Below are 24,142 nucleotides of genomic sequence, written 5' to 3' on the forward strand. Positions count from 1 at the left end.
AGATTTGAACTCAGGACCTTTGGAAGAGCAGTCAGTGCTCTTAACCGCCTAGCCATCTCACCAGCCCAAGGGGAAACATTTCTATGCTTCCTGATGTGAATATAGAAGTCACTCTCCATAATTCTTTGATGAAAAAGTGAAGAACTTGACGTGTTAAGTCAAGTTTAATCAGGAGCCTCAGGGTGGAAAGCTGCAGAAACTTCCTAAAGCAAAAGGGATATAACACTATGACCCTGCGGGGGACATTATGGGAGCCACTCTGATGAGGATGCTACACCCTGCATTTTGTGCCCATGACTCTCACCGAGTGACAACACTGTGTCCCTAGTTTTGACCCCCTTGTTTCATTTGTCCTATGAAGGGTCTTGCGTAAATGACAAAAGCTGATTTTCTATTTATTATTTGTTTATTATTCAGAAGGGCAGCCCTGTGGAAGTCAGAGAACACTTGCAGGAGTTCTCTCCTTCCATCATGTGCGTCTGGGGTTGGGAGCAAGGACCCTCAGAACTGAGCCATACGGCCCGGATAGCAGAGCAGAATCCTTCTAGCGGGAGCGGAGAGTTCTCCAGCTCTGTACTGTTCATCCAGTTTGTGAGCTGGAGGAGGGCACAGCTCCCTAACAGGCTGGTCTCAGCAACAGTAATTAAAATTAAAATGCCAGCCAGTCTCGGCGCTACTACTAGCCTAAACCCCGACCTAGACATAATTAATGTTCCATTATCTCCAAGGGAGATAAGCAAGACTGTGTGGAAAGGCAAACGCAAATATCATTAATATTGTACATCTGTGCTGGGTGCAATGGAGGGAGGGTGGGGCGCGCGCAGTCACACACCTGGTGACACCCACAGCACAGCCACGTCGCCATCGCCTCTACTGGGCGACGGGGGCTGCGGGGCGCGGTCGGGCACATCCGGCTGCCAGGTTCCTAGAAGGCTACCCGGGGTGAAGCTCACAGGAACCCGCCCCCCCCGAGAAGGTTCCTAGTATCCCGGCTAGCTGTTCCTGTCACTGTCACGTGAGGCCAACAAAAAGAGAGAGCAAATGTTTCTTGGGGGCGGTGGATACCAAGGGGTCATCAAAGGTCCTGTTCTGGAGGTCACGGAAAGCCTCTCTGCCATAAGAATTCCGGCCCAAGCCGCTCAAAGCCAGTGCCAGCCAAGAGGAGCAGGCGAATGCGCGCGCGCAGAACCCACCCCGCCCCCCCGAGCCCCGCCCACCACTCCGCGACTCCCGCCCACCCAGCTGTCAGCCCCGCCCTCCTGTCTGTGCGCCGGCGCAGTGCGCCCGCTGGGCGCGAGGAACCCAGGGAGGGCGCGAGGCGCGCCGGCCCGGGAGCGCGCGCGACGCCGAAAACCTCGCTCGGCCCTAGGTCACCGCCCGTGTCGCTGGCTGAGGCGGCCGCTGCGGCCGGCGTTGAGGGCGTGGTGGCTCCGGGTGGTGAGGGTCTGTCGGCCCCAGGCCGCGCTCGTGGGCATCTCCCCTCGGGCCTCTCCCCTCGAGCGCACAGGTGAGTCTCCCCTTCGCAGGGCGGGGCCGGGTCGCGGCCGCTCCGAACAGGTTTGCAGCAGCTCTGGGTGATGGATCCCCAGGATCCCTGAAAGTTAAAGCAGCCTCAGCTACAGCAGCAGCTGCCCAGATCCTCCAGGAACCCCCTAGACGTTGCTAAGGACCAACCGCCTGATCCCCAGGATCTCCCCCAGCAGCTTCGGGGTGACGTCCTGCAAAACAACCCTCGCCCCCAGGTCCTTTCTCCTCCACCAGCAGTTTCTCCACCCGCAGTTCGACTTTTTGAAAGATGTCAGGCCCAACCTGCCCCCGAGGGCAGGGAAGGTGTGGCTAGTAAAACCCTCCTGGCAGCAGGTGGAAGCCCCATTCCCCTCCCTTCTCCCCTCCCCCAGGATGCAGGAATCCTCGTGCTTCTCTGCTTCCCTGGCATCTGGAAACTTGTCCGCTTCCTCTTGAACCATCGCGCCTTCCATAGCAGTCTGTTTCCAGGTTGTGGGGTTCCAGCTTCCGTGTGAAATCTCATCATCTCCTCTGGGGATTAAGATTCTAGCGGCTCACGTCCATGTTTCAGATTCAAACTAGGATTATGTAGAGGGCTTTTTTTTTTTTTTTTTTGGTTTTTTTTTTTTTTTTTTTTTTTGGTTTTTCGAGACAGGGTTTCTCTGTATAGCCCTGGCTGTCCTGGAGCTCACTTTGTAGACCAGGCTGGCCTCGAACTCAGAAATCCGCCTGCCTCTGCCTCCCGAGTGCTGGGATTAAAGGCGTGTGCCACCACGCCCGGCTTGAGGGATGTTTTATTGTAAGGTTTAAAACCAAAATATGCCGGGTGTGGTGGCGCACGCCTTTAATCCCAGCACTCGGGAGGCAGAGGCAGGCGGATTTCTGAGTTCGAGGCCAGCCTGGTCTAGAAAGTGAGTTCCAGGACAGCCAGGGCTATACAGAGAAACCCTGTCTCGAAAAACCAAAAAAAAAAAAAAAAAAAAAAAAAACCCAAAATATATATATATATATATATATATATATATTCACGTCCCGATATTGAAGGCTATCTAGGACAATCCATTTACTTGAGCTTTTCGTAGAAGTCTCTCATCGACTAGTTGGCCAGAGAAGTAATTGACCCTCTGTAGCTGTGATTAGTGATTACTTTAAAATGTTATTTTAAGAACTGGGTGTGGCACACATTTATAATATTAGCAAGTGGGAGACTAGTCTGGACTACATAATAAGGTTCTGTCCAACAAAACAAAACCTATCTTAACACAATGCCATCACCTCTAGTCCAGTATATCAATATGTAGTCCTATGAGATGGCTCAGCTGGTACAGACAGACACACTTGCTGCAAAGCCTGACAGTTGGAGTTCCCGGATCCCGGGGATCAACGTGGCAGGAGGAGAGAACCAGCTTTTGCAAGTTGTCCTCTGACCAATACCTGAGTGTTGCCGAGGCCACAAACACACATATAAACATTCAATAAATATATGTTAACAAAATAGTGTGCCTGGGGGGATGTCCGCTGTTAAGAGCACCTACTGCTCTTGCACAGAACTAGGCTCTGAGTCCTAGCACCCGTATGTAACTTCAGTTCCAGGTGATCCCACCCTCCTCTGACCTCTGAGGGCTTATGCACACACCTGATGCATGTACACACATGTAAGCGCACACATACTCATAAGTAAGTAAAAGGGCAGAATTTGAGGAATATATTAAGTCTCAGAGTCTGGGTGTTTATGCAACATGTACAGTTGTTCATTTTGATGGGGATTTCACATTGGCGTTCAGTTATACATTGGATGTGGGAGGATTATGAAAAAGATGAAATCAGTATCCTGTTACTCTTCACTCCAGCTTTCCAATTTGCTTCATTGGCAACCAGTTTCCAAGAGAGGAGCTTTTAGTGTTTTGGGGGAACACAGATTTGATTTTTTTTAACTATTCAATCATGCTATAATTTAAGGTTTTAAAACCTTGGCGTGCTCACTAACCCACGAGAAGCAATGCTGCATGATGTTACCAGAAGTATGGGTCCAAAAGGGGGGACAGGCATGAAGATACTATGACTTAGAGCTCCAGACTTACCACCCAGCTCCAAAAACCTACACAAAGCTCAACATGGCCTAGAGTGATGTAGTTCAATGGTAAAGCCGTTAACCGGCATGCTGGAGATGCCAGGTTCAATCCGCAGTATGAAAACAGAGAAACAGAAAAACCCTCTAGCCATTGAGCTGCAGTAGCAGTGCCCTGAAGAGAACCGGCTCTGGTCCGGTGTCTGAGTTACATGCAGCAAACTGAATGGAGTCAGCTACTCTCCACAGCCTTGGATGGAGTCAGCTGCTCTCCACAGCCTTGGCAGGCGGTGCTTCTATTTTGTCTTTCTCATACTAACACACAGAGCAGGAATGTCACCAGTGATAGGGACAGTTATAGATGATCAATAAAAATGCGGTGACTTTAGGTCTTGAAAACAGAATACAGAAATGTAATTTTTAGGTTTTTAGAAGTTTATGTGTATGAGTGTCTTGTCTGCTTGTTCTGTGAGCCACAGACATGCCTGGGGTCCTCAGAAGTCTGAGGAAAGCATTGGCTATCCTGGGGTTGTGAGCCCCTGGGTGGGTGCTGGGAACTGAACCCAGGGCTTCTGTAAGAGCAAAAGCCATCTCTCCAGCTCCAGGAGGATAACTTTTAAAAATTCATTTTTTCAATTGTGTCTGTGTGTGAGTTTATGCACATAAGCACATATCTGTGGGGTCAAGAAGAGGACATCGGATCCTGCGGAACCTTAGTTACAGGTGGTTATGAACCACCAGAGGCGGGAGCTAGGAACCGAACTCTTGTCCTCTGCAAGAGCAGTAAGTGCTCTTAACTGCGAAGCCATCCATCTCTCTATCCCCCAAAATCTAGTCTCTATAACCAATTTTACATTAATGTCCCACCAACTTTATTATGTTGATTCTTGTCACTACTACAACTGAAAAGAAAAAAGCAGCTGGGCAGTGGTGGCACACACCTTTAATCCCAGCACTTGGGAGACAGAGACAGGCAGATTTCTGAGGTCGAGGCCAGCCTGGTCTACAGAGTTCCAGGACAGCCAGGGCTATACAGAGAAACCCTGTCTCAAAAAACCAAATCAAGAAAAAAAAAAAAAAAAAAAAAAAAAAAAGGTAGTAGAGTTCTACCTGAGAATGCTGGATGAGAGATGAGAGGGGAACCATGGTTGACCAGAGCCCCAGGGTTGGCAGGAGTTCCATTTGAAGCAAATCTGGCTAAGAGATTAGAATGTTCCCGGAGTTAGGAAACATAATATTTTGTTGACAAATGCTAGAGGAGAAAGAATTCACCTTTTTCTTGTCAGCTGAAATTGCTTGCCATTCAGCCCTGATGGCTTAGCTCTGTCCCCGGGCTGGTGCAGCAGAGCAGATGGTCATGGTCAGTCCTTGGAGGCTTCCCACTCAGGCAATGTTTGCATGAGGAAACCATTAGCCTAGCCTAGCGGGAAGCCAGCCAGGGCCGGGACAGCACTGGAGATGATGCTAGGCGGGGACCAGTACAGGTGGGGCTTGCAACAGTTGTAGGAATCAGCACTGGAGATGATGCTAGGCCCAGATCAGCACAGGTGGGGCTGCAACAGTTGCAGGAATCAGGAATAGAGCCTTTGTGCTGGGGACAGAACCCAGGGCCTCCTGATGCCAAGCAAGGCCTGGAGCTCTGAGTCTCGGCTTCAGCCCTGTAGTGTTTGCTTATTGCCCTCATGAAAGCAAGGCTAGCTTATCTCTGTCCATACTTCTCTTTTCCATTTGAAATGCATTTAGAATGTCAGGAAATTCTGAAGTGATTGACAGTTCAGGCTTTTAAGCAAAAAACAAAACAAAAACAACAACAAAAACTCTCATGTATTTTCATCAAGATAGCCAATACCTACCTAGTAATGGCTGATAATGTATGACATAAAAATCTGTGAGGCTCACACAAGGCCTGGTGGCCTTTTCCGGGCTGTTTTAAATCTGTCTTTACATTAGAAGCAGAGAACTAACTCAGTGGCTGTTTGGGAGCTTGGTTTCCAGATAGGTTCTCTCTGCTTTCCTTGAGGTCATACAAAATGCTAGGGTTTTTCTCCCTTTATATTATGATTTACTCAGTTTTTTTTTTTCCTTTTTCACTCCATATTATAGTCTAAACATGAGTTCTAACAGTAGCTCTGGTACTATTGGGCTCCTTTCAACCAACAAGGAAACTCACAGCAGGCTTGTGTTAAATAGCTGCTTCGCATGGCGGTGTGTGAAGTGTTACTCTCGATATGAGCATTATTTCTCCTAACATCTTTATTGGGTAAAAGATTATTGTTATCTCTATTTTGCACTTGAGGAACCAAGTACAAAACCAAGGCAGGTTTGGTGAGCTGGCTCAAAGAGTAGAGGCATTTCCTGCCAAGCCTAACACAGCCCCCGTTCCACATGGTAGGAGAAGCAACTCCAGAAAGCTGTCCTCTGACTCTCACGCACAGCATGCCACACGCCAGCAGACACTCCACCACCACCACCACCAGAAACACATAGGTGGAGTAATGTGTCCTGCGGGGCCTCAGAGTTCCAGTGTTGAAGGTCTGAAGATGGATCCTGACCCCTTCTGGGGATATTTGAGGACTGATCAGATGTGTTCAGAGTTCTGTGGGTCTGCACAGTCTGTTCTTTTTAAGTATATAGAGCTTTAAGTCTTGGAGCAATATTACTTAATGATCATCTAATTTGATCTGGGCTTGTGGGATAGGCCTGTAATCCCAGCTAATGTGGAAGCTGAATCAAGAGGATCAAAAGTTCAAGTAAGAGGGGACTGGAGAGATGGCTCAGTGGTTAAGAGCACTGACTGCTCATCCAGAAGTTTGGAGTTCAATTCCCAGTAACCACGTGGTGGCTCACAACCATCTATAATGAGAGTCAATGCCCTCTTCTGGTGTGTCTGAAGACAGCTACAGTGTACACATATTCATAAAAATAAATAACTTTCAAAAATTTTTTCAAGGCTTGTCTAGGCCAAAGGGGTTATCCAGAGCCAGGCTGAACAATTAAACAAGATCGTGTCTCTCTGTCTCAAAATATGGGTACAGAGGGCTGAGAAAGAGCTCAGTGGTAGAGCACTTGCCCAGTATGTAGGAGGTCCTGAGTCCATCTTAGTGCTACAATAGATGAGTAATTTTGGAGAAACAAAAATCATTATTGTCGCCATTATTAGGATAATTAACAAAATTTGAATATAGACTAAAATAGGCAATACTATTTTACCCTTGTTAAATTGATGGGTCTTGCTGTGTAAAAAAGGGATCTTGCTTCCATGCTGGCTTGGGGGTATTTATATTATAGTATACTTTGTAATCATTGGTAAATAGTTTTAAAAGGCTATTGGGTAACTCAAGATAAAGATGTGTTGTTGCTGGGCGGTGGTGGCGCACGCCTTTAATCCCAGCACTCAGGAGGCAGAGGCAGGCGGATTTCTGAGTTCGAGGCCAGCCTGGTCTACAGAGTGAGTTCCAGGACAGCCAGGACTACACAGAGAAACCCTGTCTCGAAAAACCAAAAACAAACAAACAAAAAAATTGACTGGGGCCGAGGCTGTAGCCTAGTAGTAGAGTATGGTCTAGCATGAGCAAGGCCAAGGGTTCGATCCTTTGTGCTGCACACATGTAGGCTGAAAGTGGTCTGGCTTTCCTCCCTGTCCCTAGCCCCCAAGGAGCCTCGCCTGCCTGGCACTGGTCAAGAATTCCTGGAGATCCATCAGCCTCTGCCTCCTGAGTGCTGGGATTAAAGGCATGGACCACTAGGCCCGGCTTTCTCACATCTTTTTTTTTTTCTTTCTTTTTTTTTTTTTTTTTTTTTCGAGACAGGGTTTCTCTGTGTAGCCCTGGCTGTCCTGGAACTTACTTTGTAGACCAGGCTGGCCTCGAACTCAGAAATCCACCTGCCTCTGCCTCCCGAGTACTGGGATTAAAGGTGTGTGACACCACCCCCGGCTTCTCACATCTTTTAAGAAGGGAAATAAATAAGAAAAATGGAGAATTTAAAAACAAAACAGGAACAACTAATGCCTCTAATAGACAAGTTGCAAAGAGACCACTCTGCAAGGATAAACTAGATGGGTCACATCATTTCCTAAGCCGTACGGCTTTTGGACATTTCTGTTCCTCGCCTTGTGCATGCATGCTCGGTGCCTGAGGACTTCCTCCAGAACCTCTTTGGGAGCCCATCTCTAATTCCTTCCGGACCGGAATCTTCTGTCCGTGCTGACAAGCCAGTGACATGAGGCTGGGTGCTGTCTGCTTTTGCTCGGCTGCCCTTTCTAAGCAGCTGTGAGTCAGAAACTATGAGAGGACTTGGGAATTTGAAGGCCTGGGGAGTCTGGTAGCTAGGGGCGATTTTTAAACAGTCATGTAAGCTTAGAGCAGAGAAGGCAGCACAGTGATGATAGAGTCCAACCTCTCCCTCATCATAAAAGCCACCGTGAGACATGTTCCTAGGGGCCTCTCTTCAGACCCAAAGGCTCAGGCACAGCAATATAATTAACATAATCAGCTAAAAATTGTCAGACCTTGGGCTACCCGAATAAACCTATGTTTAGCACAAAGCTAAATATCTAAGTGTAGATCTAGGGGAAAGGTTCCAATCCCCAAATATGGTCATCTGTGGCTCCTAAGTTGTCAGCTGTAGAGGGCAGAGCCACCAAGAAGTGGCTCATAATTTCTTGGAGACATGGTATATTTCCACGCTTCCCATGCCGTGCCGTGCAGATCCAGTTCTCGTTTCCCCATGACTTTGGTGCTTCGTGGCTTAGGAGCGATTGTGTGAAATGCAATGTGGTACTGCTACCTGGGGAGACAGAATCAGAACACCAAGCTGAGAACTAAGTAGCCAATGGCTTCAGAGCAGACTGCGCTAAAACCCCAGAGAGGCTGGGAGTGAAGGAAGGGACTCTGGGGCCTAGGGGCCTTCATGTCAGTAGTGAGGGAAGTTGAAGCCAAGAGAGACTGGCAGCCAGCTCATGAGACTAAGCTGTGGAGTGAGTGCAGCGAAGGAGACAAGCTGACTGAGCTCGCTCATGCTCACATGTGCATGCTCTCTCTCTCCAGGAAGTGGGCAGGAAGAGAAGTAGGGGGATGGAGGCAAGGTAGAGCAGATGGTGGGGACCCCAACATGAACAGGCTTGTGTGCCATGGAAGAGGAGCATTGGAGAATTCCATAGTGTAGCAGACAGTAGGATGAGGCCTGTTGCAGAATGTGACTGGGTGGCCTACAGGAGAACTGTTTACCCCGCTGTCCCCAGTGCCTGGCAGTAGGTGCCCAGATAGTGACAGAAACAGGTATAGATGCTTTTTTTTTTTCCCCCAAAGGTTGTCTTGAATGCTTTAGAATAATGGGAAGCTCTGCTATTTTTATCCCATAGTTACTAACCAGTAGGGAATGTAGTCTATGTGCACAGTGTAGCCACAGTGGATCTACAGCCTTGTGTCCTCACAAATGAAGGGGGAACTCAGAAGCACAGTCATAATAACCATGACTGCTCAGTGTCCCTGCCACCCCTGGGCTTTCTTCAATCCCATGCCACCACCATCTTGAAATATGTCGAGTCCAAAGGGCACCAGACACAGGCAGATCCTGTCCCAGGATTTTACAGAGGGACAGTATCAGCTCTAAGCCTCTGACTAAGTGCATCCCCTGGATAGTCTCCTGGCTTAAGTGTGTGCTGGGTGTGCTTACATTGCGTGTTTCCTTTGTTTGTTTTTGTATTTGGTTTGGTTTGGTTTTTCAATTCACTCTGTAGACCAGGCTGTCCTCGAACCTAGAAATCTGCCTGCCTCTGCCTCTCAAGTGCTGAGATTAAAGGTGTGCGCTGCCACTGCCCGGCTTGCCTTGCGTGTTCATGAACATCTTTTAAAGGGAACTTGGGGGTGGGGGCCTAAGCGACTTAATAACTTAGGAGTCTGCTCAGAAAAACCAGGCTGGGTAAGAAAGGCAGAGCCTCACAGACGGCATCTCAGTGCAGATGGCGAGCAGATCGCGTGGGTGTGATTGTGCTGGGCCACTTCCAGTGTTTGCACCTCAAACCCAAAACAAATCTGTGAAGGCCGCGCTGGCTCCCACCTTCCCTGTCTCTGCTTGTAAACTCAAGGACATGTTGATGTGATCGCTCCCACTACCCTTTCCATCCTGCACTTGCTTTTTGTTTTTGGGTTGTTTTGTTTTTTTCTGCTTCGTATTTCATTGTCTCATAAAATCTGCTAAGCAAATCAGACTTGTAGACAGGAAAGTCACTCCTGAGAGCTGAGCTAACTTAAATACTGATTGATCTTTCCTGGATTACATCGTTTTGCTTGATGAATTGCTGTCGTGAGAAATAGATTGAGTGCCACATTACAAAGCCTTCAAGTTCTCCCCCCCCCCCCTTGGTTTTTTTCTTTAAGCAGTATCTGGCAGGCATCCTAGAACTTTACAGAGAAGATGCTCCGAGACAGCCTGAAATCTTGGAATGACAGCCAGTCAGACCTCTGTAGCAGCGACCAGGAGGAGGAAGAGGAGATGGTCTTCGGTGAAAACGAGGACGAACTGGAAGAGATGATGGACCTAAGTGACTTGCCCACCTCACTTTTTGCTTGCAGTGTCCACGAAGCAGTGTTTGAGGTCCAAGAGCAAAAGGTAGGCACACACCCTGTCCCTGTGCTCACACTGTGGGAAGCAAAGATAGCTTTGGCCCCTGAGCCTGTGACATTACATACACAGTGTGTGCCACGCTGGCCCCTCACTGTGCCTTAGGAGACCACACTGGAGGAGCAATGAACTAGTGAACTCTGAGTCAGGGCGCTACCTGGCTTAAGAACGCACTTTGTGCTGGGCAGTGGTGGTGCGCACGCCTTTAATCCCAGCACTCGGGGGGGGGGGGGGGGGGGAGGGCAGAGGCAGGCGGAGTTCGAGGCCAGCCTGGTCTATAAAGTGAGTTCCAGGACAGCCAGGGCTATAAAGAGAAACCCTGTCTTGAAAAGTCAAAAAAAAAAAAAATGCAGTTTTTATTCATTCACTTATTCATGGAGTTTTGGAGACTAGAATTGAAGAAAAGCTATTTAAATATTTTACTTGAAGATATTAAATATATAGAATGTGTTTCGTTAGCACATGTTATTTGTGTACAGGACCTGTCTCTGCTCTTGGGTACCTTTCTTCCCTCCACTAATTCTGCCTTTACCTAACATGCTACTGTAGTTTGACAGAAGAACTTCGTAGCTCAGGAGGAACTGGCTGTGTGGCCCAGGCTTGCCTGGGATTGGCCGTGTGGTGCAGCTGAAGGCTCTAACTCCTGAATACTAGGCTATGTCTGAGTGCTGCTGCTTTTTTTTTTTTTCTTTAAACCTGGCTTCTTCCTCCTTGTCTTCTTTTTGCACTCACTAAAGAGGCAGCTCAGCTTTCTCCAGGGGCTTATTGGGACTATGAGGCAATGAGGAATAGTTATTAGCTCATTGTTAACATTGCTTATATTGCTCTTTATGGCTCTAAAGGAGAAATGGATTTCCTTTTAAACTACTTATTATTTACTTGCAAAGTGTCTGTGTGTGTCCAGCACACGTTCATAAAAGCCTACATAGCTTTCTTTCTTTTTTCTTTCTTTAAGACTTAGTCTCACTGTGTGGCCCAGACTGACATCGGGGCAATCCTCTTCAGCCTCCTGAGCACTGGGATTCCAGGCAGAAGCCACCACTCTGGACTTGGCCTTTAAATGGTCTAGTCTATATGCAAAGATTTTCCCTTTCAGTGAGAGTGGCTCTCACTCTGTAGCCCAGGCTGGGCTTCCTTCCAGTGTCTTTAGGGGCAGACCTGGATACATGCTCAGATACCTGGGTGCTCAAAGGCCTGCAGAGTAAGGCTCCATGCCGATTAGGTTGGGGAGTAGAGTGTGCATTGTTCAGCTTCTGAGTCCCTGGGTGGACAGTCCTGTAGTCCATCAAGGTGTCAAGGACACAGGTTCACAGCCAGGTTCAGTAAGTCTCTCCTAGGGACATGTGGCCTTGAGGAAGACCTGTGAGAATTAGAACTTCAGCAAAGAAATGAATCTTCAGCCAGAGGAAACCAGATACACTGACACTAGTTAGACAGTGTGAGGCAGGGAAGAGCAACAGGCATTCTGTATGACTGACTCTCAGGCTCTCAGCGCCCGAGTCAAGAACCCTGGGCTGGGAGGTGGCTGTTGGGCCTTCCTGCAGAACACTGCGATGCGGAGTGGAAGTTGCCTCTTACGGGGTTTCAATCCTAGGGCTTCGGAGCAAAGAGTGGCATTTGAAACGGCACTGGGCTCAGGAGTGTGATGGGGAGGCTCAGGGCTCCTGTCTGGAGATGGGAGCCTGTGCGGTGCAGGGGGGGGGGGCATGGCCAGCCACAGAGGGGTTCTTTGCCGGTTGCTTTATTTACAAATGCTGTTTCTTTGCCCAGTTCAGCCACAGGTCAGGAATCCGAAGCATCCCTCCTGCTTTCTCTTTTTTAAAGAGCTCTGAATTTCATGTTAGAGATAATTTTTTTGTGTGTAAGAAAGCACATGTATTTAACTCAGCCCTTTGTATATATCAGTGGATGTAGCATCCCCAAGTTCAAACAATCGCTGATGGAAAATATTCTGCTAAAAAAAAAAATTTATCTAGGCTAGGTGGTGGTGGCACATGTTTTAATCCCAGCATTTGGAAGGCAGAGGCAGGAGGATCTCTGGATTCAAGGCCAGCCTGGTCTACAGAGTGAGTTCCAGGACAGTGAGTTCCAGGCTGTGGAGAGAGGTCCTGTCTCAGAGGGGGGGGGGGTGAAGGAGAAGAGAGAGAGAGAAGAAAGGGGTTGTTTCTGTACTGAATATTTAAAAATCTTCCCCATTCCTAAGCAATGCAGTATAAAAACTGCCTACCTTGTGTTCTGAGTTGTAGGGCATCTAGCAGTGGGTTTATCATATTGGGGAAATACACAGATCCTTTGCCAATACTCTCCTCTTTATAGCCAGCACTTACTACACAAGCATTTTGGACCTGAGAGGATCTTAGGACCATTTTATCTTAAAATCATTGTCAACAAGATTTTGGGGACAGTGAGATGGCTCACTGGGAAAGGTACTTGTTGCTTAGTGACGTCAGCCTGACAGCCTCCCTAGAAACCCACAGAAAGGTGCACGACCCTCTTATGAGTTCCACACCCAGCTGCCCACACACCCACAGTAAGTACACACTTAAGTTCAAGAGTCACGGGGCCGAGCTTCAGACCTGTGAATCTACTTCAGGGGGTTGATGTGGAAAAGGTTTGCCTCAGCAGAAGCTTGAGTTCTTGTTGGTTTTCTCTTGTTGGTGCTGTGTTTTGTTTTGGATTTTGGTTTTATTTATGTGTATATGTGAGTGAATCCCTAGAGAGAAAGCAGATGAGCATAATGGACCCCTTGGAACTGGAGTTGCAGATGGTTGTGAGCCACCTGTTGTGGATGCTGGAAAATGAATCTGAGTCCTCTGTAAGAGCAGCAGATGTTCTTAACCACTAAGCCATCTCTTCAGCCCCGGTTTTCATTTTTAAAACCATTGGAGGGGTATCTGTATCCCAGACCATGTATGCTTGTGTGTCTGCATGCACGTGTGTTCCAGTGTCTTAGGGTTATTGTTGCTGTGATAAAACACCATGACCAAAGCAACTCGGGGAGGAAAGGGTTTATTTGGCGCACACTTGCACAGCACTGGTCATCACTGAAGGAAGTCACGATAGGAACTTAATTAAGCAGGGCAGGCACCTGGAGGCAGGAGCTGATGCAGAGGCCATGGAAGGTGCTGCTTACTGGCTTGCTCTGCCTGCTTTTTTTAAAAATAGAACTCAGGACCACCTGGACTATGTGAGGCCTAGTCTTTAAAAAGCAAAAGGTAGGAAGTGATTTACCTGCGTTAGATTGTGTGCACATGCTAAGTGGGTGTTGTTCAGATTCTACGAGGAAGAAGTCAAAGGGGCCCTCACCAGTGTCAGACATAAGCATGCAAACAAATGCCTAGAACTGTGAGGAAGCAGGGAAGGGTCTGAGTGCCAGACACTCCTGTCTCCCGTGAGAGGAATCACTGCCTTGACAGCAGCCATGCCGTGCTCCTGTTCTGTGTACAGCCGTGTGTGTGTGTGTGTGTGTGTGTGTGTGTGTGTTGTCTTACACATCATAAATATTTCATAATAACCTTTGAACCTGCAGTATCTAACAGAGGTAGCCATTTTAAGTCTGTGTAGATTGCAGAATTGAGCACGTGAGTCACGGTGTATCTATTGCATGTAATTTTAAAAAGCCCACGCATGGTCCGGCTAGGCTCTAGAATCGGTAGCCTTCCTCCTTGCCCAATGCGGGAAACCGGCCATCTGGCCCTGGTTCCCTGGCCTGGCTTGATAAACCATCCAAATGCCTGGAGCTACCTCTCCTGTTCCACAGACCGACCACACTTGGCGGTCTGCAACACCAACCACCAAAGACAGCTCCGCAATTTCAGTCTCTCTCCTGCCCATCTAAATCGTCACAAATGGAAAACACTAGACAGCCAAACTAATTAATGATTTACTGGCCAGATTTGTATTGATAAATCTCCAAACCCAATATGCCCATGCCAAGAACACACAACTCAGTTAATAATATTTATAAGCCTAGACTGGGCAGATCGACCACTACACTACTCTAGTTCCCAGCTGTGAGATCCCTTGCGACTTGCGGCTCCTCTAGGCCACGTGGCTCTCCTCCATCCTCCTCTCTCTGTGCCTTCATCTCGTTGTCGTCCTCTTTCTTCTTTCCTCCTCTTCTCTAAAACTTCCAGCCCCACCTTTTTCTTCTACGGCCCAATCACAGGCTCTAGCCTTTATTTGACCTGTTAAAATGGGGAGCAGGGTTCCCATGTTATTGAAAGACCCACAACGTGAGGACTCCCTCACGTTCTGACTCAGGAGAGGCGACACCCCAAAATCACCCACAAGAAACGATCTTGCTGCAACTGCAAGAGGATTTTTATTCGAGAGCGTTCTCGGGCCCATGGTCATACACCACGCAGGGGTAGAGGACCATGGCGCCCTGAGTAGCTGAGTAAGGGGGTATTTAAAGGAAGAAACCACAATTCATGGAGGTGGGGAGGGCGTTGTTGGAAAATACCAAAAATACCAGTTAAGAGTCACAAGGAAGTATAAAGTCACAAGTGTCAGGTTATCTCTCAAGACAGTTTCTAAGAGCCCCTAACAATCTAAGAGCCCCTAAAGATAGCACATTTGCATTGCAGGTTCCAGTAATGGTCAGGGTGCCATTCTTTGAATTGAACCCAGGAAGCGGGTAGGTGGAGGAATGTCGCTATCTGTTTTATGACCAGTACTTGGAGCACTAAGCCACAAAGGCTACACTCCCAAGCCTGGGCCCAAAAGCCTCGAATTTTGTTTTTACTTTGCTATACTTTTTTAATACTTCTTCATTATCACCTGAGTAGTGATCCGCCCCTCTCTGGGGCCAGGGTTAGCATCAAAATACAAACAGCACCAAGGCAATCTACAATAAGTAGCAACCTTTCTCACTCTCAACCAGTGAGAAAGAAGGAGCCGCAGCGCAGCGCCCTCGCGCACGCGGGCAGCATAGGGAGTTTGTCTGGCGGCTTCCCCTTAGCAGCTCTCCCGTTAACAGGAATATTCTGTCTTCCCTCCCGGTGCAGGAGAGGTTTGAGGCCCTGTTCACCCTCTACGATGACCAGGTCACATTCCAGTTGTTCAAGAGCTTTCGCAGAGTGAGGATCAACTTCAGCAAGCCCGAGGCCGCCGCGAGAGCACGGATAGAGCTCCACGAGAGTGAGTTCCACGGCCGGAAGCTGAAGCTTTACTTCGCACAGGTAATGGCCGTTCTGCGCCTGCGCACACGGCCTGCTCCAGTTCCCGCTCCAGCGCGGGGTCAGAGGTCTGTGAGGTCAGCAGTCACGTGAGCCAGGGCTGCCGTGCTTTTTCTGACTTTACACATACGTCATTTCATGTATTTTAGGAGCCCATTAAGCCTCTGTTCTTGTTTCTCTGAGACGAACACCTAAGGGGTTCGTTTTTCTGGCGATTTTGCTCAGCTAGGGCTCTGTGAGGGAAGTCCTGACACTTGGAGGTTGGCAAATTAAACACTGTGCATCTAAAATGGCACCGAGGACATGACATCCATGGGAAAACAGAACAAAACCTTCAAGGGTCATCAAGATGGCCCAGGGGGTGAAGGTGCTTGCCACCAAGCCTGACAGCCTGAGTTTGATCCCAGGAACTCATCCACGGGTGGAAGGAAAGAACCGACCTGTGTCCTCTGAGGACCACATATGCAGTTTTCTCTCTTCTGAGACAGTAGTGTGTTAGCCCTTCCCAGTGAATTAGTTACTGGGATGAAACACTGTGACCAAAAGCACCCAGGAGACAAAAGGTGTATGTAGTTTACTTTTTTTTTTTTTTTTTAAAGATTTATTTATTTATTTTATGTAAGTACACTGTAGCTGTCTTCAGACACTCCAGAAGAGGGCGCCAGATCTCGTTGCGGATGGTTGTGAGCCACCATGTGGTTGCTGGGATTTGAACTCCAGACCTTTGGAAGAGCAGTCGGGTGCTCTTACCCACTGAGCCATCTCACCAGCTGTAGTTTACTTATAATGAATCACCATTCATTGAGGGAAGCCAAGGCAAGAACTCAACGTGGGCAGGAACCTGGAGGCAATGGCCACAGAGGGGTACTGTTTACTGGATCCTCATGGCCTACTCAGCCTGCTTTCTTTTTTTGTTTTTTGTTTTTTGAGACAGGGTTTCTCTGTATAGCCCTGGCTGTCCTGGAACTCACTTTGTAGACCAGACTGGCCTCGAACTCAGAAATCCACCTGCCTCTGCCTCCCAAGTGCTGGGGTTAAAGGTGTGCGCCACCATGCCCGGCTTCAGCCTGCTTTCTTATAGAATCTAGAACCACAACCCAGGCTGGTATCATCCACAGTGGGCAGGGCCCTCCCCCACATCCGTCACTAAGAAAACTTCCTGCCTGCAGTCAGGTCTTCCGGAGACATTTCCTCAGTTGAGGTTCCTGTCTCTTGATGACTAAAGCTTGCATCAGGTTGACATATAGTAGCCAGCACACCCACTCACACCACTAGCAAATACCTGGGAGAGTCAGCTGTAAAGGAGAAAAGTCTCGGCTTGTGGTTTGCAGGTTTCAGTCTGCATGTGATTGGCACTTTTCCTGTGAGCCTGCTGTGCGTAGCACATAGGGGCAGAGCAAAGCTCTTCACTTCGTTCATGGGAAGCAGTAAGAGTAAGGGGCTGGGGTTCCACTGTCCCTTAGGGTATGTCCCCATGACTAAAGGCCTCCCTGCCTCCTGAAGGCTCCCAGTTTGACCTCTCAGGGGAGCAAGCCTCTATCTACTATGGAGAGCCCAAGGGTCACTTAGAGCCCAGACCACAGAGTAGCACGTTTATCAAGGGTCCAGGGCCTGTGGCCACTTCCAGTCCACCACCTGGAAGGTCACAGACAGTTTGAGAGACAGTTTTAATCACCCCTCCAAGAAAGTAACAATTACCATAAAGTTGGAAATGAAAGCCCTGTGGTGATGGTACAGGCCTTTAATCTAAGAACTGGAGGCAGAGACAGTGAGATCTGTGAGTCTGGCCTACAGAGTGAGTTCCAGGACAGCCAGGGATACACGGAGAAGCCCTGTCTCAGAAAAAGAAAAGAAAGGACAGCTGCTCACAAGCACACCTTTCCCTGCAGGTGCAGGTGTCCGGGGAGGCCCGGGACAAGTCCTACTTACTGCCACCACAGCCCACCAAGCAGTTCCTCATCTCCCCTCCCGCCTCACCCCCCGTGGGGTGGAAGCAGAGTGAAGATGCGATGCCAGTGATCAACTATGACCTGCTCTGTGCTGTCTCCAAGCTGGGCCCAGGTACTGCATTCCACCTTAGCTCTCCGCGTCCTCAGACATTGCTGTTCTGTGTGTTGGAGACTGTGTGCAGTATGGGGTGCAGAGCCCAGCAACACCAGCACCGTCCAGTGGGCGGTGTGGCCACACCAGTCTGAGTTCACACTGAAACTGAACACTTTCCAGTGCTGTGGTCCTCAGCCAGTTGCCTTGCCTGGGTTATCTGAGTGTGTTCTAAGGATTAAACGCTGTCTGCAACGTGATAATTTTAGCCATTCAGCCAGAAGTTAATATAGGCGGTTAGTGAACATTCTCACTGCTTTCTCTCTGCCAGCCAGTCATCACAGTGTCTGTCGATGGCAGCTGCTTTGGGTGACAGTGACAGTGACCTATCGCCCTTCCAAAGTTCTCTCTCTCTTTTTTCATTTCTTACTTCCCTCTTTTCTTGCTCGGTCTCACTCATCTTTAATACTGCAAGGAGCCGATTCTTCTAGGGCACTTCAGAGGCTTTTGAGAAGGCGCTCTATGCTCCTGGGCGGTTGAGCTCTTCGATGGCAGAGGCCCTACCATAGACACCGCTGCCTAGAGCTTAGCCAGTGCCTCCCATGGCACCCCAACACCACCGTGAATGTAACTCTCCCACCTTAGTTATCTATAGAACAGCAGTTAGCATTTATATTAACATTTTAATTAGTATTTATGTAATCTAATCAATGGGTTCTCCTCTTCTTCCTGAGCACAAAGCCAGAGTAAGCATAGAACGGAAGAGACAAGAAGAGAAGAGATAGGAAGAGACAGGAGCTGTTTGCAAAGCAAGCCCTCCCCGAGAGAAGGAAGCTGTGTATATTCATACAGTAGCATGTGCACTCCTGAGCATGCGCAGTTGAAAGTCATGGAGATGAACATGGTGGGCAGGGTGTGCTTGGGTTCGCCTGCACCATGAAGTTTCACTTGAAAATAAGAGAAGGATGGTTTTAAGATGTGTGCTAACAGGAGTCTGCCTTGAAGGTGCCTGAACTGCTTGGATTTAACTCCTAGGGCTCAGGACAGAAGGGACAGTGTCTTTATTTTTTTTTTTTTTTTTAGATTTATGGATGTGAGTACATTGTAGCTGTACAGAGATGGTTGTGAGCCTTCATGTGGTTGGGAATTGAATTTTTAGGACCTTTGCTTGCTCTCATCAACCCCCCTCGCTCTGGTCGGCCCTGCTCGCTAGTCCCTGCTTGCTCCGGCCCAAAGATTTCTTTATTATTATATCTAAGTACACTGTAGCTGACTTCAGACGCACCAGAAGAGGGCGTCAGATCTCATTGCGGGTGGTTGTGAGCCACCATGTGGTTGCTGGGATTTGAACTCTTCGGAAGAGCATCGAGTGCTCTTACCCACTGAGCCATCTCATTACCCGACAGTGTCTTTACAAATAGGATTTCTGCAGGGCATGGTGGTACTCAGCTTTCACAGCACTTGGGCGGCAGAGGCTGGCAGCTCCCCAGGAGTTCCAGGTCAGCCTGTCTACACAGTGAGCCCAGGCCAGCCTGGGCTACATAGTGCGACTCCAGGGAGTTTTTTTTTTTAAATGCCAGCACTTGGGAGATGGAAGCAGAAGAATTAGAGTTCAAGGTCAGCCTCAGCTACAGCAGCAAGTTTCTAACTGGCCCAGATTGCATGAGACGCAGCCTTTAAAAAAAAAAAAAAAATCAGCCACTGAATGACGTAGTAGAAGAGGAAGTTGGGAGATGGAAGAAACTGATTTCCTTCACTGGGAGTAAGGCTCCTTCCTGTGCTTGCAGGGGAGAAATACGAACTGCACGCGGGAACCGAGTCCACCCCCAGTGTGGTGGTGCACGTCTGTGAGAGCGAAACTGAAGAGGAAGAAGACACAAAAAATCCAAAACAGAAAATCACGCAGACACGGCGCCCGGAAGCTCCCACGGCGGCACTGAGTGAGCGGCTGGACTGTGCACTCTGAGCGGCTGCGGTGCCTGCCGCGCCTGCCTGTCCCACTACTACAGCTGCGCCTGTCTAGGAGCACAGCCCAAGGGTGCTGCTGCATCCGTCAGGCAGTTGGGCCAGCCTCCCCAGGCCAGAACGTGGGGTGAAGTAGCAGATTCGGCCAGCTGTTTGAAATTCTGAACAGTATTCTCAATGGCACTTTAAGTGACAAGGTTAGCCCTGACCATGTGGCACCTGTCTCCTCCCCCAGAAATATTAGTTCCCTTGAACCTGTTGAGCATTGGGTACCACAGGCCAGAACTAGAGTCACCCAGTGCACTGCCATTTTTACAGATTTAAAAATTAGTCTTAGGATTTCAGTACTTTGGTGTGGGTATTTTTGTACAGGTGTGGCAGTGTCTTAACAAATATATCGAGCAAAGGCTGAGTGTTGTTCAATAGACATCACTTTTTGTTGTTGTTGTTGTTGCATGAGAAGAAACCTGAGATCCAAAATCATTTGTAGAAGTCATTTCTCTCAAGTATTTTTTCACTAGCTTTGAGGATGAAAGGCCAAATGACTGAGATTGTCAGATCCAGATATCGTGGGCAGATGTGCTCTTGGCTCTCCTGGCTGTCTGTCTGTCCTGCCTCTCTTGGCAGTCAGTGACAATGGTGTACAGGACTCTGCTCCCAGCTCAGCCCTTCCCAGCCTCGGCTCTGCTGGAGGAACCCGGCCTTTGCCAGTGGGATGTGTCACCGGGAAGCTTGGCTGAGGACTACAGAGTTGGAGCCTGTGCGGCAGCTCTTCAGTTACTCTCTTGACCCTCCTAATGCTGGCCTGCTGCTGCTTGAGGTTTCCTGCGCTGTGCGTGTAATCATGGACGTTAGTCGGTCTTAACTTTAGAAGATAATGATAAGACTTTGTGAAGACCGCTTTAAATAGGGAGAGCCAGTTTGCTTTTGTTTTCTTCAAAGACAGGGTTTCACTTTGTAGCTCCTGGGCCTCAAGTCCTCTGTGATCCTCCTGCCTCAGCTTCCCAAGTGCTGGAATTAGAGGGGTGAGCACTATGCATTTCAAAGTTTTCCATTCAAGTATTTCAGCTGTTCAGAAAGAAAAATCACCTGTCCTTTCCCCCATGGATTAGGGAGAGTAATCATTCTTCTGGGGGTGGTTGGTTGGTTGGTTGGTTGGTTTTGAGATAAGGTTTCACACTGTAGCTCATGCTAGCCTGTGACTCATTATGTAGCCCAAGCTGGCCTTGAGGCCCAGACCACTCTCTTTCCTCAGGCTCTCGAGTGTTCGGATTGCAGGCATGGGCTTGTTGTAGTCCGTGCTTCCCCCTTTTAACAAACATTTCCACCTTTGCTTGCAGTTGGCCCTCTTACACTTGAAGATGTGTTGTTGGGGCCTCCATAGGTCACTCAGCATCACTGGTCCCTTGCAGGCTTTCCTGCCTTTGAGTGCTGGGCTACAGGTACATCAGCTGCTCCACTCATCTGAGTGTTCTTGCAAAGCAAGTATTCAGAGCTGGCTGGCCTAAGTGAAGGGGCTGGGCATAGAACAGAGAGGAACATAGCTGCAACTGCAAAGAAAAGAACGTAGAGAAATGAAGCCATGAGAGCCGTGTACTTTGGGTGACATGTTAGGGCTGAGTCCTTTTGTGGTAGGATTGATTTCATGAGCGTGCACGCATGAACTCACACTCAAACACACGCACACAGGTTGCATTGTCTGTCATTAAAACGGGATCTCATGTAGTCCAGGTTGACCTCAAACTTGCTGTGTCCCAAGGATGACCCTGAACTCCTACTCCTCCTGCCTCTGTCTCATAAGTGCTAGGACTGAGGGTGTGTGCCACCATAGTGACAAGAACAGGAGAGTGTCCCTTGCCTTCAGGTCCTGTCGAATGCGGAATTCTGCATTTGCCGTTGGGAACCCTCCATGCAGATTCAGTTGCAGATTACGATTCCACCCGCACTGGTTTTTAGATCTAAGTCATCTGTCAGATAAAGTGAGTTTTGTTTTGAGGTGACAGCTCAGTGTGGCCCAGGTTGGTCTCAAACGCCAGGCCTCAGTGGGTTGGCTGGATGCAGGCACACGCCGCTGTAATCCTGAGACTTTGGAGGCGAATGCAGTAGATCAAGAGTTCAAGGTCATCCTTGGCTTACAGTGCTTTGCAGTGCTGAGCTCGGCAGTTTGCTTCCTTTGATTGTAAGGTAGACCCTAGCTGCCAGCAAGTGTGTTCTCAACGGTTGGGGAGTTTGTGTGTCCCCGTTATACAGTACCTGTTCTCTCTAATTTTCTAAGTAATCATAACCCAGTTTTGAAATTTGTCTTGGCTTTCATTTTCTACCCCTCAATTAAAGAACATCTTTTTTTTTTTTTTAAGTCAAGAAGTTCCAATCTGCATACTTGATGTTACCTTGGCCGCCGGCAGTTGTGTTGCCGCCTTATCTGGGTTCCCTGGATAGTCACATTCGCGCTACGTGTTAGAATTTACATGTTAGAATGTAAACAGTAGTGAGAGCAGAGCCAGGCACAAAGGATGCATGGAGTTAAAGGTTCTCTATGGAACAAGAGAATTCTCTCCCTTGGCTTAGAGAATCAAGTTCTATTCCAGACTAATGGTGGGCCTGGGCTTTATATTTTTATGTAAACTATTTTTAGACTCGAGGATTTGGTTTTCAGAGGAAAGCTTTACACATAATTAAACCATGGAAGCGTCCTGGATTCTTTGATGCCTTGGGTTCACACCTACTTGCTTGCCTTCTTTTCTATGGAGCCCGAGACCTCACCTGTCAGGTGAACTCAGTCACCTTCCGCCTCCCTCTGCGTTCCCTAATACATCTGTCTTCAAGGAAACCGTTGTCTGGGTGTGGTGGCCCTGGCCTGTAATCTCAGCCTGCAGGAGACTGAGGCAGGAGGATTGAGAGAACGAGGCTAGCCTGGGCTACATGAGTCAAACCGTCTCAGAATAAGTTATTTCCTTTTTCTTGGTGTGACAGTACAGAGCAACTGGGAAAATACTTACTTCTAGCCAAGAAGTCTGTGTTCTGGACTCATTCTACACAAACTTAAGTACACAAAGAGAGTACGATGTATGAACCTTGAGCAACCACATGACAAATGACTGTTGGGGTTTCAAACTCCCCTCAGAGTGTGATCTCCAGAAAAGCCACCCCTCTCAGAGTGCCACTGTTTCCCTCAGTCTTGAGTAGAGCGCAGTTCATAGTCAGGATTACCATGTATTCAGCACAGTGACATATGCTGTCCTCTCAACGCTTGGGAGGCAGAGGTACCAGGGCTTGGCAAGCTTAAGTCCAGCCTGGGCCATGTACCAAGACCCTGTCTAAAAACAAGGGGATTCCTGGGTGTACAGGTATCCCAGTGACAGATAACAGCGACTGTGCATCTTTGTCCACCGCTGGGAACGTGACGTATTCCCTGTGGTTTCTAGTCAAGGCTAGAAGTGATCCCAAATACGGTCAGCATGCAGACACCACCTACTCACTCGGGTTAGTGCTTTCTCTTGGAAACCTGCAGTTCTTGAAGTGGGTCCCGAGACCCTTGCAGGTCCCACGTGGCCTGGCCAGATGTGAGTTTATGACACAAGGGGGATTTCTTTTCTATCTATGCAGATAATTTGTGGTTTTCTGTACCGTTCCCTGTTGGCACCCCTCTTCCTAAGTCCGATTGAGGACTAAGGAGGGACCACAGGTGTCAGTCCTATGCTGTGCCGTGCCCTCTGCTGTTAGCCTCTGAGTATTTACTCATGTCACGTGTGTCTTTGACGTGTGAGAACGTATTCACAGCTGTTGCACATTGATCCCCACAACTGAACCTGCAGCTGGATTAAGTCCCGAATCCAGCATGTCTGTAGTCCCCTGGTCTGTGCACTGTAGTATGCTCGCTGCACGTGTGGAAACTGGTCAGTGAGCCTCGTCCGTGTGTCCTGTGATTTCAGTATCGTTGATCTGATGGGCCATAGTTCATTATCAGCTTCAACTGTCCTGTGTCCTGAGGCTTTCGAACATTCCTTGTCCTGTAAGGAGGTGACAGAGGCAGACTGTGACCTGGAAGACACTTGTGATTATCTGTAACAAACGTTGATGTTGAAACTAATAAAGAGTTGTTGTTTTTTAAGTCAGCTCATTGAGCAGTCTCTTCAGTGTATATACGAGGACTGACTGGACAATAATGTAGGGCTACACATAGTGAATTCCAGGACGCCAGGGCTATACAGTAAGACCTTGTCTCAATTAAAAGTAAACAGCTGTTCTATTTAGAAAGGAGCAGAACTCCCAAGGGGGTAGCACCCTAAATCCCTAGCCCCCAGTCCCACTCTCACCTCACTTTACCAGAAGATGCCAGAGGCAGTAAATAGCCTAAGTCTCAGTGGGTCAAAATCAACGTGTATCTAGACTGCATAGTCATGTCCTTTTTCTAGTGCTCTGAGCTCTGTCTGTGGAACTCTGTAATCCTCCTGGAAGTATGTTAGGTCTCAAAGGTTCTTTATATAGTTTTGAATAAAATGAACACAAAGCAAGCCGTTGGTTCCACTTCCTTGGCTGCCTCTCCAGGCTGGTCTGCAGAGCTGCCACCAGGTGGCGCTGTGCTTCCAGGTTGGGGCCTTGAGCTCTGCTTAAGGCTCTACTATAACTTGGGGTTCAAAAGGACCTTAGAAGGTAGGTTTAGTGCTTATCTGGCATATACTGCGCCCCAGGCCTAATCCCCAGCACCCTGACAACACCCACGCAAACCCCTACCATCATGATCAAATTTCATTTGGTT

The 24,142-nt window shown here is 48.5% G+C and overlaps 1 protein-coding gene across 2 annotated transcripts; it reads left to right on the top strand.

Annotated features, from left to right (window-relative positions):
- The first annotated feature begins 1,295 nt into the window (after nt 1-1,295).
- On the top strand, nt 1,296-23,498 carry Rcan3 (regulator of calcineurin 3). 2 transcript variants are annotated; one of them, XM_029476538.2, is made up of 5 exons: nt 1,296-1,507; nt 9,958-10,186; nt 15,208-15,381; nt 17,268-17,439; nt 19,206-23,498. In XM_029476538.2, exons 2-5 carry the CDS (start codon nt 9,992-9,994, stop codon nt 19,382-19,384), a joined length of 720 nt encoding a protein of 239 aa, XP_029332398.2. In that variant the 5' UTR covers nt 1,296-1,507; nt 9,958-9,991; the 3' UTR covers nt 19,385-23,498. The 2 variants fall into 2 exon arrangements, with proteins under 2 accessions (XP_029332398.2, XP_085694976.1); XM_085838850.1 differs by having other exon boundaries at nt 1,303-1,507; nt 9,955-10,186.
- The last annotated feature ends 644 nt before the right edge of the window (nt 23,499-24,142 follow it).

Source organism: Mus caroli, unplaced genomic scaffold, assembly GCF_978045245.1.
Source record: "Mus caroli unplaced genomic scaffold, Mus_caroli_1 scaffold_6, whole genome shotgun sequence".
In the NCBI taxonomy this organism is placed as follows: domain Eukaryota; kingdom Metazoa; phylum Chordata; class Mammalia; order Rodentia; family Muridae; genus Mus; species Mus caroli.